At 42.7% G+C, this 16,698-nt stretch overlaps 1 protein-coding gene across 1 annotated transcript in view; it reads left to right on the top strand.

The window, feature by feature from the left end:
• The window catches only part of grin2ab (glutamate receptor, ionotropic, N-methyl D-aspartate 2A, b), a 75,563-nt gene that overhangs the window by 55,094 nt on the left and 3,771 nt on the right, over positions 1–16,698 (top strand). The window contains 9 exon segments of the mRNA XM_030067281.1: positions 1,135–1,340; positions 5,018–5,132; positions 5,236–5,438; positions 9,038–9,206; positions 10,519–10,672; positions 12,138–12,263; positions 13,491–13,720; positions 14,453–14,613; positions 15,791–15,978. Of these exon segments, the coding sequence (XP_029923141.1) occupies positions 1,135–1,340; positions 5,018–5,132; positions 5,236–5,438; positions 9,038–9,206; positions 10,519–10,672; positions 12,138–12,263; positions 13,491–13,720; positions 14,453–14,613; positions 15,791–15,978 (1,552 nt within the window).

Genomic DNA, 16,698 nt, shown 5'->3' on the forward strand with positions numbered 1-16,698 from the left:
ACTTTTAAAGAAATAGCAGATTTTGAATCTAGCCTCCAACTGCAAGTCATCTGTTAACTCTCCATATTTTCTTTCATTTGTCCCAACAACTATTAAGCAATAAAGCACAAAATCCTCGATGATCCAGTGGGTTATATTTTCATATATCGTATCATCATAAACTTGTTTTCTTATGATAAAATTTCATTCAGAAATGAATTAGGGATTATTAGTAAACCATTACAAACAGCTAAGCACAGTAATTTTGTATTTCCGCCGTGTTACCCGTACTTATCTTTAGTTTGGAGGAGCCTGCATTAATTACATCTCACACAGCTTTGTTTATCCTCTCACTGTACCTGCTAACATTTGCTCAGCCCCTAAATAGGATGTTTGACAGCATTACATACCCAATCAGTTTCAAAATGTAGGGCAGCGAGGTAGCAATTATCCAAACAGCATCTAAATATGTGAATAAATAGTTCTTAGTGTAATCTGCTTAAATGTTGCCCTCACAGTACAAATGAAACCATATCATAAATTTACTTTTTCCTCAAAATCCTCTCAAATGTTTATCTGTCTATGTCTCCCCCGCTCTATGTGTCGATCTACTTTGCTTCCTTGCCTCTGCCTTTTCAAACAAACACCTGATCCTACAGTTGCTGCCAAATTAAAATGCAAAACAAACGGGGGCAGACTAGCAGTTGTTAGCGTTGGCATTTTTAGATGTTTTCTGAGCCAGGTGGAGACAGAAAAAAACTTCTTGAGGTATGTAATTTGGGACATCTAGTTTCAGTTGTACCTTGACAGTGACTTTGCAAGTTACAGCTGATAACTGGATGTGTAGTTCACTTGACGGATATGTACAGTATGCTCACACTTTTTAAAATGGACTTTTTCTGTAGCCAGTCAGAAATGATTTTAGGAAGGTGCACGCCACGAGAAAGTAATCCGCAGTGACATCTATCTTTTAGTATGTAGTTTTCGAGGAAACGCTTTTTGCCCCAAGGTCGCTGGGTTTCAGTTAGCGGAGAGACAATTAGAAAAGATATCTCCTTGGCATTTAAAATTTTTATTGGTTTTAAAAAATGTTGCCAAATTTAATCTGGTGCACAGTATATTTGAGTGTCTCTCCTCTCCCGCTGTGCCCGTCAGATGTTTCCCCTGGGTATGATCTCGGTGTCCTATGATGAGTGGGAGTACCCGTTGGAGACGCGAGTGCGGGATGGAGTGGGCATTATTGCCTCTGCAGCCACCTCCATGCTGCGGGAGAAGGGGGAGGTTCCAGAGGCCCAGAGCAGCTGCTACAGCCAACCGTCAGACAGGAGCCCAGGGAAGCTCCCACCCAGTGCCCTTCGCAGGTCTGTGTGTGTGTGTGTGTGTGTGTGTGTGTGTGTGTGTGTTTGTGCAAAAACGCATGAGTGGGTCAAGGTCTAGGGACTTAGTTGCATAACTCTGTTTGTCTTTGTTGCTGGATGTTGAGCAATCTTACATAAGTCTTTTTTTAATGTACTAACGAGAGGGCGGGAGAAGGGAAAAACAGAAAGAGAGAAGACAGAGACAGTGTTAAATAAAGAGATGTCAAATGATATTAATGTTATTAGCCGTTGTGTGCATGGCCGCTCAGAAGAATTAGCTCATTCAGCAATCTCAGTTGAAAGACAGGGCGTTGAACCCCAGGCAGACCTTCATGTTGCTGCTGCCCTGATCTGACTACAACCAACTGTGTGTCTGGTGTGTGTGTGTGTGTGTGTGGGCGCGTGTGCAAGTGCAGGCATGCATGTGCAGAAGTATGTGCTGTGTTTTACACCAGTGGACTGCTGTCATTAAGTCAGGATTAAAGCAGCTTTTACTAGCTTTGTTCTCTCATGTTTTTAATTTATTTATTTATCATGTGGCTCTGTGGGTGGTGTGTGTGTGTGTGTGTGTGTGTGTGTGTGTGTGTAGTAGTTCTAGTCTAGTGCTTGCACATGCAAATAAAACCACACACACTCACACACACACACACACACACACACACACACACACACACACGCATACAAACATGCACTCTTTAGGGGTGTTGTTTCTTATAGCCATAGTTTGCAACTGTGTGACAGCAGAGACCTGCTTTGTTTTGCTTTGTATTTTTTTTTTTTTACTGTCATTTATTGCAGTGGCTCTTGAATTTGGAGTATACTTGTCATATGCATCAGAGCATCAGTTAATATACGACTAAATACAACATCATTAACAGGACATCAGAAATGTGTATGAAACTGAAAGTAACCTTGACATTGAGGTTGCTTGGTTCTGCATTTTGTCATTTGTCATTTTCACTGTCTTGGCCTTATCCTCCCATTATTATCCCATACTCGCCCATTATAAATTAAAGCATATACAACATCGAAATTTTTGTCAAAGGCGATCCCTCATCACTCTGACCTCAGTCGAAGCTCATCTCTCCAACCATTGAGAGACAATTACATTTTTTCATTCTGCCATTAAGATAACCCATTGGTCTTATTGACTTATTACATCGTCATTTGTATATATTTATTGTTGCAATTGAGGTCCATCTTTCCCCATGATAACCTGACAGGTTGAATTTTTCTTTCCTGATTTGGCAGTGGCGAGGCTGTGATCACCATTCTGCATACATTAGTCTAGATACCATCTTGCTGCAGTGAGTACATATAAACAACACGCAGAGGTGGAGCGGAGTCAGACAAAATAATCTGGCACTTAAAAGACAATATCATCCCATTAGGATTCTGTGTCAGTCTCACCTTGACAAGAGTTAACATTTCAGGCTGCTATTGAGCTTGTTTGATTTTCCGCAGTGTTACAGACTTTTTATTTTTTTGCTCGGGTTTAGGTTTTTCTTAGTAGTACATTTCAGAAGGTTATCTTATTTAATGGAACACCATGCAAACCTCTAAACTGTTGCTTTCCTTTGTTCTTCTTCTAAAAACACACTCCATGCCATAATACAGCATTTGGGAAAACCTCCCTTCCACTTTGGATGTTTTTAAAAGGATCAGGAAAAGAGCAGTGTTACAAATGTTTTGCATTTGACATAGGTTATTTCAACAATAGATGAAGATCCCAAACAAAGAAAGATGTATGATCTGCATAAAGATGTTATTTATAATAACAGGTATTCATTTATTTTTTATTTTTTTTACATGAGCATGATTCATCAGTTTAACTGCTATTGCCATCATGCTGTTGCTATTTCCATTAGCTCCCATTCAGTTCTTGCTTAGTGCAGATCATTGTATGTAATTTAGACAATTTTGAGCACTTTCTGCAGCCTTATCAATTTTCATTCATCAAAACTTCTTATTCCAAAAATGGTAGCAAACATGAAATAGGAGGAGACAGCAGTTTCCCAGAATAGACTGCAATGGTGTTTCCACTACATGTATTCAACCGTGGCAATCCACTACGACAAGGTCATCACCTGCTGCACCAAGAAGATTTTACAAACACAAAAATATATATCTGTCACAGCGCATCATGTGTAGGTCCAAGTTAAATGCACTGTAATCCATAACAGCAGATACAGTTTAAATATAATACAATACAAACCTGGCTGTTTAGTGTTATCTCTAACTCTTGCAGTTGATTATTCGTGTTTGCTGACGGGGGAGCTGGACGGATAACAGATATGTTAGGCATTTTTGTATCGCCTGCATGCAAGGGCCAACAAGACCTTTTATCTACCCAGCATGGGCATGTACATCCGTCCCCTGTGAGCCTGCTTTGAGAGAGCACAGGGCTGGTTCCAGCTCTTTGTTAAAAGCAGCAAAACAGATGATTGCCTCCATCTCTTATTCAATATTCACAGCAATATGTACGTGAGTCTAATCTTAAGTCTCTCTCACAGTTGAAACCATCTACAAGCCTACCAATTTGACTATCAGTGTAATTATCACAATATTCAACGGCAGGCTGTTTCTGGCCACATGCCAAACAGCACTAAAGTGATTCTCTCCGTGCATCCTGACTTCCAGTTGCAATATTTGACTTTTAAAAAATCCCTCGTGGCACGATGCCCTCCCCCGCCCCCTTAAAAATAGAATTGTTATGTTTGTTGTCTTATTGCTTTGACTCATACTCTTAGAATAACGGACCTGATGGATGGAAATTTAATTTGTAACTGTGAATACCTGGACTGCCTTTTAAATAAAGCCAGTGAATGTTCAGTGTGAACATATCATCGTAGAAAAATACTGCATCAGAAAGAATTTTGATTCTCAATATGTGTGACGATGAAAAAAAAAATTGTCAAATTAGTTGAGGGTCTGATTCTTTTTTTTTTTTTTTTTTTGAAAATGCCACGCAAAGCTGAAGAAATGCTTTGGCTTTGGAAGCATTCTATTTTCAGATGATATTTCAGTCATGCTGCATCATCTCATCATCCATTTCTAAGAAAAGAACAGCAGACACTGAACAAAAAATGGTGTCTGTTGTAGTCAAAGGGTGTCCCTCTTGTAATTTGGGAACACCCAGAACATTCTGAGTTTCTGAAAGTGGCCGCCAGAATTAAGTGTACTCTTGGTTTATTTTGCTGCTTTCTTTTATAAATGAATAAGTGTGTGTGTGTGTGTGTGTGTGTGTGTGTGTGCGTGTGTGTGTGTGTGTGTGTGTGTGTGTGTGTGTGTGTGTGTGTGTGTGCGTTACCACAGTCCTGTTGCACCAGTGACTTGTCTTTCAGCTGTGGAGAAATATCTGTGCAGAAATCGATGCAGAATGTTGATGGGAAAGCTATGTGGCCTCTGACTCTTCCTGCTCCTACACACATAAATAGATGCACACACACATGCGCATACGCGCACACGCACACACACAGATGCACACACATGCATGCATGAGAACACAGTGGGTGAGAGCAGTGTTGATTTTCAGAGGATACCCTCTAGCTGTGATTACAGTGCGCTTAACTCATTATTTCAAACATTTTGCACTTCTACTACGCATGCACTGACACAAACTCGCAAACAACAGACTCCCACTCTTATTCCCTTTTTTGTTTTTTGGAAAATGTTTTCAGACACATGATGCATGTGTGGAATGAAGGACGGGACTTATCCTTCACTCCAGATGGTTACCAGGCCAACCCCAAATTGGTTGTCATCGTCCTCAATACTGAGAGGGAGTGGGAAAAGGTAACGTATGGACACTTTGTGTTTGTCAGACAGTGATCACTTCCAGTGATGGTTGACACGTCTCTGATTTTTTTTGTGTGTGTGTGTGGACACGGACATGCAGATGGGTCGCTGGGAGAACGGGACCTTGTCACTGATGTTCCCGGTGTGGCCGAGGTATAACTCATATGGGGATGAGGATGCTGATGAAAACCATTTGTCCATAGTCACCCTGGAGGAGAAGCCCTTTGTCATTGTCGACAATGTGGACATACTCACCGGCACCTGCATGAGAAACTCTGTGCCCTGTCGCAAGCACGTCAAAGAGTAAGTAGCAACATGCACCTTCAGTGAGAAATACACATTACCCACATTTAGCCACCTACCCGCTATTCACAGGAGAATGAGAATCATTTGAGAGCCACACTTGCTCAAAGTTACCAAGAACAAGCCCATCCTCCCTGAACCTGAGGTGTTACAGTAGAAAGCGTGACCCCAGCCTGAGCTGGAGGTGGAGAATGAAAATTAATGCTGTCATAGATGTTTCATGTGGGACTCTTCCCAGCTCCTTGCTCAAGCTTTAGTCATCTCCCGTCTGGACTCCTGCAACTCCCACCTAGGCAGGCTCACTTTGCTCAGCAGCCACAAGCCAGTGCTAGAGCCCGCCCTTTTCTTCAGCCTTTGTCACCCCTCCCTGCGCTCCCTCCATTGGCTGCCTGTGGCTGTTCACATCAAATTCAGGATTCTGGTGCTGGCGTGCAAGGCTCTTGAGGGAGTCGCACTCCCATACCTGCAGGCTATGGTCCAGCCTGACACGCCAGACTGTGCTCTGTGCAAGCGGGTGCTTAGCTCTCCCTGCGTTGCGTCACTTCACCTGGCCTTGACTTCTCTTCTCCCGCTCCCCAGTGGTGAAATGACCTTCCCACGCCAGCCCCGACAGCAGAATAACTCCCTGTCTTCTACTGTAAGCCGAGGACTCATCGCTTCAAGAAAAACCTCATGTCCTCCTCTCCTCTCCATATCCTCATATACACTTACTATAACATGTTTTTGTCTACAGTATAAAAAATCCCTCTCCTTGGCTCTTTTTTCCTTGCTTTTTTGACAGTATTTCTTTATCTTATGTGATCATGCTAGAAACCCCAGGATTGTTTTTTTTTTTTTTTTACATCTGTCGTCTGATCACCCAGACACTATTTTTTTTTTCCATTTCATCAGCACCTTTTATTGTAACATGATCGTATGAAAATCACTTTCTCTAGTGCTAGCACTGAGCTTGCTGTTTTAAAGCATCCTTTGTTACAAATTGTATTGGTTCACACTCATTTGAATTCGCATTACACTGAACTTGTTTCACAGATATAATTCCTCACACAAACACACTAGTTGGGGAATTACCACACAAGGAGATCATCCTTATAGATTCAGTACAGTAGATTCATTTTAGTTTCATTTTCTAATATTCTGCAGTGGTTTTTGTTCCATCACATATACTTTGCCAGATTTCAGAACCATTCATTTCTCTGTTTTAACTGTTTTTACAGGTATAGCATAAGCCTCATCGACTCTGTCAATGTACAGTTAAGCCTAGTAGAAAATATATGTCCTGTTCCTGACACAGCAACATGTCAAAGGATTCAAAGCACTTTTTTCTTTGAAAAAGTTAGACACACATTATTATATTGACTAAAAATCTGTTTGAATAAAACCAGGCCTTCCCAAGTGTGTAAACAATGCAGCAGTATTTCTCAAATAGTCAGTAAAAAACTTTTTTTTTTTTTTTTTTTTTTTTTAACTTTTCTTCAAAGACAAATTGCCTTGGATTCTTTGACATCTTGCTGCACTAAGGGGTTTGCCTCAATTATCTGCTATATGTGGACACCTCAATGAGAGTGTCTGCATAATAAGACAAGGCAGCATTTTCCCTCAGTGCTAATTTCGACAATTTAGCCCACATCTTGAATATATTCAGCTACTTTCTGGCATATACAGATGGCTCACAGTACATACGTAAATGCTTTCTAATGCTTGCTCGGCTGGTTAATTGCATTGAGTCAGGTTATTACATTTGGTTGGTTATTGACCACAACACAACTCAACAATGAAACTAAATCCATCTTTTCTCAAGCACTTTACTTGTGGGTGATATTATTGATTGAATGTCAATCACTGGGAAGGCAATAGACAAGCTGAGATTGTCAGGGTAGATAGAAAGTCATTGTTAGCCACAGGGGGAGCACAAAAAACTCAATACATATAATAACAAAACTATCCTACCACTTTGTTTTTTTTTTTTTGTTTTTTTTTTTTTGTTTTTTGTTAAAAGGATTCCACCATGCTCATTTTTCATAAGCTTTTGTGACAGAAGCAGCAGTGAAAAGAGACAGTGAAGTCCATAGAGAAAAATGTGATACCACGGCAGTCAGGATTCCACTGCAGGCGTAGAGACAACTGAACCACCAGAGCACCCAAGCATGTGAAATTTAGTTGTCACTTGTCCAAAGATTTCTTAACCTTTCTCCAATGTAATGGTAACAGAACTCCGGGTGGCCGCGGGCCACGTCCGACCCTGCTCACCCAGGCCTGCACGACTTTACATATGCTGTTTCTGAGTCCGTCCATCCGTGTGCCCATGCATCTATACAAACATAAACCCACCCATCCATGAGTGCTTCATATACTCAGTCACTACTTCTGTTTCATCTGTGTGTGTTTGTTTACAAGAGTATGACGTGAACCAATGCCCCCCTCTATCTTAGTCCATGCAGATGTACTGTATGTGCTCGTTGGGGAGTCGGCTGTTGTTGCTGTGGTGTGTATGAGTGCATGTGTGCGTACGTGTGTGTTTACACAGTGACATAAGGACATAGAGAGGGCTCAGCTGGGAAAAGAAAATGTATATTTGTGCCATAGAACACCTGGGGCATCACACATACACACATGGACTCACACCCATATATATATATATATATATATATATGTGTGTGTGTGTGTGTGTGTGTGTGTGCCATGCCATAGATAAAGTTAACTGCTGCTAAAATATCTTTTAATTCTTTGATGTTTCAGTTCTTTGACAGTTGTACTCGGTGTTCTCAGTGAGTGAATCCCCCATTCTTTATGAACTTTTCTCTTGAATCAGAGTCAGCTTAAATGGCAAGTGAAAAGGTCATGGAGTTGCTGTTGCAATCCATATAGGCATCTACATCAGAAATAGCTGACATGAGAGCGGAATTAACTTTTTATGAAAATGCTTTTGAAAATTCTGGTACAGTTTAATAGATTATGAGAATCATTTGATCCAACAATTCAGTTGAGTTCAATGCTCCGTGGTCCTTGGAGACGGCTGTCAGAAAAGTTTATTTAAACAGCATTTTCCATTCTTTGCATCCTGACGTTATAGCTGCAGTCAGTGCGTGGGTACACCCCGAGTTTTGGAGAACCACCTCCTTATGGGATGGGGGAGGGAAAACAGAGAAAGGAGGAAAGGAGAAAAGGACAGAGAGGGGCAACGAGGAGAAACAGAAGTGGAGAAGGACAGCTGATATTTTAGTCATGTGGGTTGGTTGTTCTGCAGAGCCGAGCTCTATTTAAAGCCCAGCAGCATCTGCTCAGTACCCCAGTGTTTTCATCTGGTTTAGTTCACTAGCACTGAGGGAAACACACACACACACACACACACACAGCACACACACACTCACACACACAGGTTATAAACGCTTTTTTTGCCCTTCAGCAGTATTTATTGTTACTCCATACTGTCATAATTCTAGTTTTACAGTTTGATGCAACCACCAGATGTGTGGAGCAGACGGGCTGCAGAAGTACAGTTACACTGATCTGCACACATGTGACTGCATAGCGTTAAAATGTATTCTGTTAAAATAATTGTGTGTGTGTATGTGTGTGTGTGTGTGTGTCTGCTGCAGCAACAGCACGTCAGGCGGTGCCTACATCAAGCAGTGCTGTAAGGGTTTCTGTATTGACATTCTGAAGAAAATAGCGAGGAATGTCAAGTTCACCTACGACCTCTACCTGGTCACCAATGGAAAACATGGCAAGAGGATTAACAATGTGTGGAACGGCATGGTTGGAGAGGTATAGATACCTAGATTATCTTCGTATTTGTCTATAACTATCTTTCTAAGTCTTCTAAGTATTTGGACAGAATAATTGTATTTTGGCTGATTTCTCATTATCATTAGGATGTGCGAGGGCGTCATTTCTATGACATTCAAGTAAATAATGTCATCCTTGAGGGTATTTTGACTTAAAACCTTACAGCTATTAAACTGTACATGTTTGAATAAGTTATTAAATCAAATTATACCACAGTCAGTTCCAATCTCACACTGTGATTGGCTGTGGTATCAGTGGCTGAGGCATTCTGATGACAGCCAATATCTCCCGGTGCTGGCATTGCGACCGCATTTCTGTTTATGTATCACTCTGCCTTGTTTACTTTCAAAGCTGATACGAAGTGACGGTTGACCTATCAAACTGTAGCAGCTGATACACAGTAACAGTCATGCAGCTGGAACTATTTTCCCTTGCGGAGTCATTTTCATAGCGACAGATCTTTAAAAAAAAAAAAGTCATTAATAAATTAATAATGACACTGTGATATAATTACAGCAATGCACTTGAGGTCCTGCTCTATCATGCAGTATTGGCACTAGGATGCTGCAGTCGTAGATCAGCACATTAGTGTCAGTATTGCATGGTAGAGCACTTCCTTTCATGTGTTCCTGCTTAATAATTAAATTAGGGAGAAAAAAAAATGAGATCAGGTTAAGAAACTGTAGCAGGAGCGGGATGACCTTAGGCAGATTTAGATTTGTGTGTTACTTAGAATTATTTCCTCAATCACATACTGTATAGTGCTTCAGAATAATTAAGCGCTAACTGTAGTCACACCAAAATCTTTAGAGATGTACACCGAAATGCAATGTGGCCGGGGGGAGAACCTTGCAATATGATGCAAAAAGTCTGGTGATGTTTATGGGACCAGACCTCTGGAAGCCTTTGCACAATAAAATGTGCAAACTAAAAAAGTTTTACTATATTAAAAAATGGCATTATTATGAGCAGAATATCAGTCTGTCAGAATACATATAGGCATCCAGAAAAGGGGGTACCATGAAAAAGACAGATGCATTCGTGCTGTTCATCCAATATGGCTGAAAATACCCTCAAACTAAAGCTGACATTCTGTGCTTTAACCTCACAGTCATTTGGTTATTTTGCATCCAAAAAAAAAAAAAAAAAGACAAAATGCAGCCAAGATATTAAAACCCCAAAATAATATGTTGCTGTCCAAACATTTATATTGCTCACTGTATCTTGGATACAAAGTAATTACATTTTTCCTCTGCTCGTCCATATAAACATCATTCTCTCTCTCTACCAGGTGGTGTATAAAAAGGCAGTCATGGCGGTTGGTTCGCTGACCATCAATGAAGAGAGGTCAGAGGTCATTGACTTCTCCGTGCCCTTCGTTGAGACTGGGATCAGTGTCATGGTCTCACGTAGCAATGGGACGGTCTCTCCTTCTGCCTTCCTCGGTAATTACATCACTCTCTGCCTTTTCTTTTCCCCTACCTCTCCACCGCCACCTCTCTCTCTCTCTCTCGCTCTCTCTCTCTTTCCCCCCGCTGTCCCCTTATGAACTGGCTACAGGCACAGGCACAGGAAAAGGGAGGTGCTTACATGTTGGCAAAATTCAGTACATAAAATGGAATATTTTATTGAGACAGTGTGTGCTGGCCAAATTCCTCTTGTACTTTGACTTTATGTCGGCTTCAACACCCTAAGCACATTAATATTTCTACCAGAGCAGAGCTGGTGGAGCGTGCCAACTGTTTTTCAAAACTCAGCTCAGACAAAGCATTCTCGATACTTGCCTGACTATGCATCCTCACTTTGCTTTCTTCTCCCCTCCTCTCCTCTCCTCCTTTCTTCTCCTCCTCTAGTTGTTCACATGAGTAGAGGCGAAGGCGCTGTTGCTGTTGCTTGTCTAATGTTTTGTATTGTTATTGGAGCGAGGCAAGGAGCGAGGCAATGTATTGAACCCTGTGTGTGTTGGGCTGTGTGTCAATATGCGTGTGTGGCATGAAAAATAAAAGTGTGTGTGTGTGTGTGTGACACTGCAAGAATACAGGAGGACATTTGTGTGTTGAATCAAGTATGTGTGGAGAATGAATGCTTTTGCACCCTTATGCTTTTATGTATGTTAAAGGGTGAGTGCGTTGCGTGCGTATGTGTACAGGCATGCATGTGTGTGTGTGTGTGTGTGTGTGTGTGTTGGGCCTGGGCCAGGGTATCAGTGACGGTTCAGTATCTCTCGCACTCATATTAGAGGCACCTCAGCGCACAATCTCTCAGGGTTGGGTAACTCTGGCAGTCACATACTTACACATACACTCGCACACGCATACAATTTGGGTTCGGCGTCTCTGGCACTCATCCAGCTCTCTGAACTCCTGCCCTGCTCTGCGCCAACCACAGATGACTTACACACACGCAGACTCACACACACCCGTGCGCACAGACACATGGACACATAGATCACATACAAATGGATCACATACACATGCCCACAGCAGGGCACGTCAGATCACTCAGAGTTTGATTCTTCTCCCTCCCCTCCTCTCCCCCCTCCTCCCCTTCCTCTCCCATCTCCCTTGCCCCAGGCCTCTCCCTCTCTCAGCTCTCATCCAAGGGAATAATGAGAAATATGGAAATGTGCTCCGTCAAACTCTCTGTGACTAACTCCCCCTCTCTTTCCCTCCCTCTCTCTCCCGCCGTCTGTCTCTCTGTCTCCCTCTCTGTGTCTTCTCTATCATCTTTTCCTTGCTTTATCTTATTGTGTCCCTGTTCTCTTTCTGCCTCTCCCCTTTATTTCTGAGTCTGTCTCGCTCTCTCTCCATCCCTCACTTTTCATGTGTTGCCGGCTTCTCTACAGTGTCTCTCTGTCTCATGTACTCAATTTCTCTTCAACTCTCCCTCTGCCTCTCTCTCTTCTCGCAGAGCCCTTCAGTGCATCAGTTTGGGTGATGATGTTTGTGATGCTGCTCATTGTCACAGCCATCGCTGTCTTCCTCTTTGAGTTTGTCAGTCCACTGGGCTTCAACCGCAACTTGGCCCAGGGCAAAGGTAGACCTACACACACACACACACACACACACACACACACAAAATCAGAAATATCACACCAATCGTTACTCCCCAAAGCAAGCAACACAACACTAAGCTGCCCTTGATGCGGCAGAATTGACCTGTGTTATTCCTAAAACCCTAGACAGTTCAGTCAATATGTGTGAACACAGACAACTCTCTCCGAAAAAACTGTGATATCATCAGGAATCAAAACCTGGAGCTGTGCTGTAGGCGATGAAATGGAGATTGATGTGCACACATAGAATGATGCTTTAGCTTTTACATGTAAAGGTAAGAGGTAACCCAGACGTAGCATGTGAATTCTACCTTTTTTTTTTTTTTGTTTGATTTTCCGCCTTAACACTACAATAAATCTGCAAGGGTCATGATACGTTTTTGTTTTTAGCTTTTCTCCACCTACTACACAACTTCTTACAAAAATGCAAGAGGCACGAGGAGTGGGAGGGAAAGGGGAGCTGTGGGTGAGCAGGAAAGACTGTTGCATGTATGATTACTATAAACCACCACAATTACGCTATTCCAAGCTTATCAGGTGCGAGTTAATGAGTATTTGATTGGGTTTGATATTGGCAAGGACCTCGTGATACAAAATGTATCACAATACATGGGTCACAATTAGGGCTGTCAAATGATTAATTTTTAATTGCTTAAATCACAAGGTAATTGGTGGATTAATCATGATAAATTACATATTGAAAATGTGTTAAATGACTTGCTTGCTTTTGACTTTTGCATGGTGTATTTTGGAAACAATAACTGTTTTGCAGGATCTATATGATGGATTCCCCCAACACAATCTGCGTTTTTCAGCTCGTTGTTTTCACGCTGACAGTCCATGGAAATACATTTAGCTGAGCTGCATCATTCACTTCTCTTGTGTTGACAGATTTGCCCCTTACACACTCCGCAAGTGTGATTTGTTGAGCACCACCACGAGTAGACTGCTAGCAGAGACTAGCAAAGACTAACAAACATGTTTGATATTTAGATGATTTTTTTTTTTTTTAAATTGTCGAGCTCTGACTGAAAAATGTCTCAATGTTTCAGTTTGTCCATATGACTTTATTTCTGTCTAGAGATCCATCAGGAAGCTTCTTGAAAGGAAATTTGCCGTCCAGTGTGGCACATTAATTCTTCAGCTTCACTAAATAATCTGTGCCTGTGCTCTTTCCACTTCCTGCTCCTCCTCCCTCTCCTTCCCAGACCCACATGGTCCATCATTCACCATTGGGAAGGCCATCTGGCTGCTGTGGGGTCTGGTGTTCAACAACTCTGTACCGGTGCAGAACCCTAAAGGCACCACCAGTAAATTCATAGTATCTGTGTGGGCCTTCTTCGCTGTCATCTTCCTGGCCTCCTACACTGCAAACCTGGCCGCCTTCATGATCCAGGAAGAGTTTGTAGACCAAGTCACTGGTCTGTCTGACAAGAAGGTAGGATTACACACATTGGGGTTCACAGACACACACACTCGCACACACAGAAAAGAAACTAAACACATTCACAGTCAGGATTGCTCTTGTAATGGATGCCAGCCCTGCGGCCACACAGGAATCTCCAGGGACAGCCCTTGGGCTTCAACAGCCCAAACCCTCTGGCCGTAGCTGTCACCACGCTCACACTGCCAGCACAGCAGACCCAGGGGCTCTCACACACACACACACACAGGCTGGATAGATCAAAGACTTGGCGCATGTGTGCATGGTGGGTGTGCACGCGCATGTATGTATGTGTGTGTGTGTGTGTGAGACAGAGAGAGAGAGAGAGAGAGAGAGAGAGAGAGTGTGTGTGTGTGTGTGTGTGTGTGTAGAATGCAGAGGCTGGCAGTGTCAGCAGAACCACAGCCAGTCTTACGCTAGACTGGACACACAATGATGATGACTGATGAGTCCACTCCACTGTCTCGCCCTCCTCCTCTGTCGCTGTTTGCCCCCCCACCTGTCTCCCTCACTTTCTCTCTTTTCCCCTCTCTGTCTGTCTGCCTCTCACTTCCTCCTGCCTGTTTCTCTTTCTTTCTCATCTCTTGCTTCCTCTTTCTCATCTCCCTGTATGTTTCTCTGTGTTCAATTTCTCTATTTTGCCACTCCCCTTCTCCCTCTCTCTCTCTCTTACTCTCCCTCCCCTGGCCATCTCTCTCTCTCTTTTCTCCCATTATCTCTCCTCAGTTTCAGAGTCCGTACTCCTATTCGCCTCCATTTCGCTTCGGAACCGTTCCAAACGGCAGCACAGAGCGCAACATCAGGAAGAACTACCCGGACATGCATCAGTACATGACCAAATACCATCAGAGTGGGGTGCAGGATGCGCTGGTCAGCCTCAAGACTGGGTACGGTGGTGCGCTGTAAATCTGTCAAGCCCACTAAACTCATATTGAGCCTTATTATCCCTGAGAGGGAAATTCTGTTTGTAAACAGCATCCACTGTTAAGAACATGTGAAAGCAAACAAAAAAAGACATTGCATCAGACAATACCACGTTCCCATGGGGCCCAGCACCAGCTCATGCTAAAATGTTACAGTAACTGTGCTTAGTGGTACTGTCACTGATGGTAAAATGCAGCCGCTCTCTGCAAGCGCTCATTACAGTGTCTGGTTGCTGCTGGAATGAGGGAGCTGCCAAAACAGGGAAAGTGCAATTTGTTCTGGAGTTTTCTACCGTCATTCCTGTTCCTAAATACACACGCAGATGGAGGAAGGGACCAGTGTGTTTTTATTTGCTTATCAGCTGTGTGTGTAGGCTTTGATCTTGATGCATGCTTCCAAACATATTTACACATAGATCTTTGGTTGCCGGCTGGTTATATTGTTTTTTCTTGTATTGTTTGTGCTTGTATCTCATGTTTTGGTTTTGGTTATATATCACACACTGTGCATTGGTTTTGGCAATAAAAGAGCTGCACAGCCGAATCTGTTTGCACTGAAGCCTCCGGGAAAAATGGAGAGAATGAAACGTAAACTCTTACAAAATGTGCTTTGACACATATTACACATTTAAAATGCTGTGAACAGTTTCATGACTGAAAATCATTCTGAAATGCTCTGCACAGATTAATTAATGAGCGCTATTCTTAGAATCTCTGCGCAATTTAATTTCTCTTACAGTTCAATGTGTCAGCAACAAAATTTAAACAACTGCAACAGCCCGTACTGTATACTTTTGGCATGACTGCCTTTAACATTTGCCCTTTGGTGGACAGTTTAATCCAATGCACTCTACATGAATGCATAAATTTATAATATGGATTGCCCCAGTGGGAATTGATTAGTGCTGTGCTTCCCTCTTTGGGTTATGTAAGACCGCCATGTCTTTGTTCATGATGACTATTCAGTAGGCATTTTGTCAGATAGTTCAGAAGCAAGGCTCTGCTGCTTTAATCTTTGTTATGTAGGCTAGTGGTTATGTTGCATTTGAACAGCAGGTATATGCCATACTTTTATTCTTGCTATGCTCTCAGCTGTATGTAGACATTCGGTAAATCCAGAGTGTGGTTTTCTCGTTTACAGAAAGCTGGATGCTTTCATCTATGACGCTGCAGTGCTGAACTACATGGCGGGCCGAGACGACGGCTGTAAGCTGGTTACCATCGGCAGCGGTTACATCTTTGCCACCACAGGTTACGGCATTGCTCTGCAGAAGGGATCCTACTGGAAACGCCATGTTGACTTGGCTATACTGGGCATCATTGGAGACGGTGAGGCACACAAGCCACACACATCAGCAAACACACATCCACATTCAGCAAACACCATCACAATCACAGTGAAACGAAGCCTAAGTCTCTATGTTGTTCCAGGCCTCGGGTTTTATTACAGATAGTTACAGTTCTCTAAACCCGTGGCTCAGCTTACCCCTTCCCCCAACCCTCTCACTTTCCATCTCTCCCCTCCCTCCCTCTGTCAGAAAGCTATCAGAGGCTAGTCTTAACACACCATTTCATCATCATTACCCTGTGTGGGTGTGTATGTGTGCCTGTGTGTGTTTGCATGTATGTGTGTGCCCATCCTGTCCTGTTATGTTTACTCCTCCAGATTGTTCAGTGTAATAAGCTGCGAGATGGTGTGAATGGAAGAAAAAGAGCCAGACAGAAATCAAACTGCTGAAACCACTAAAGCGTTTCGCTTCACACCCAGCCTTTTTTTATTCAAGGCAACAACCTGCATACGTGCGCGCGCACACACACACACACACACACATACACACAGTCTGATAATAATTCCTCCCATCCCTCCTTATCACTCCATCACTATCACCCCCCTTCACTCCACCGCCTGTCTCCTTTCCATTACGATCTATTTACCACTTCACCTCTCTTCCCTCCTCCCTTCCCTTTTCCATCTTCCCTTGTAATGATACGCCTTTTCTGCCGCCACACCTCTTTCCTTCTCTCTACACCTTCCTCATTCCCTTCATC

The sequence above is a fragment of the Myripristis murdjan genome, chromosome 1 (assembly GCF_902150065.1).
Source record: "Myripristis murdjan chromosome 1, fMyrMur1.1, whole genome shotgun sequence".
Lineage (NCBI taxonomy): Eukaryota > Metazoa > Chordata > Actinopteri > Holocentriformes > Holocentridae > Myripristis > Myripristis murdjan.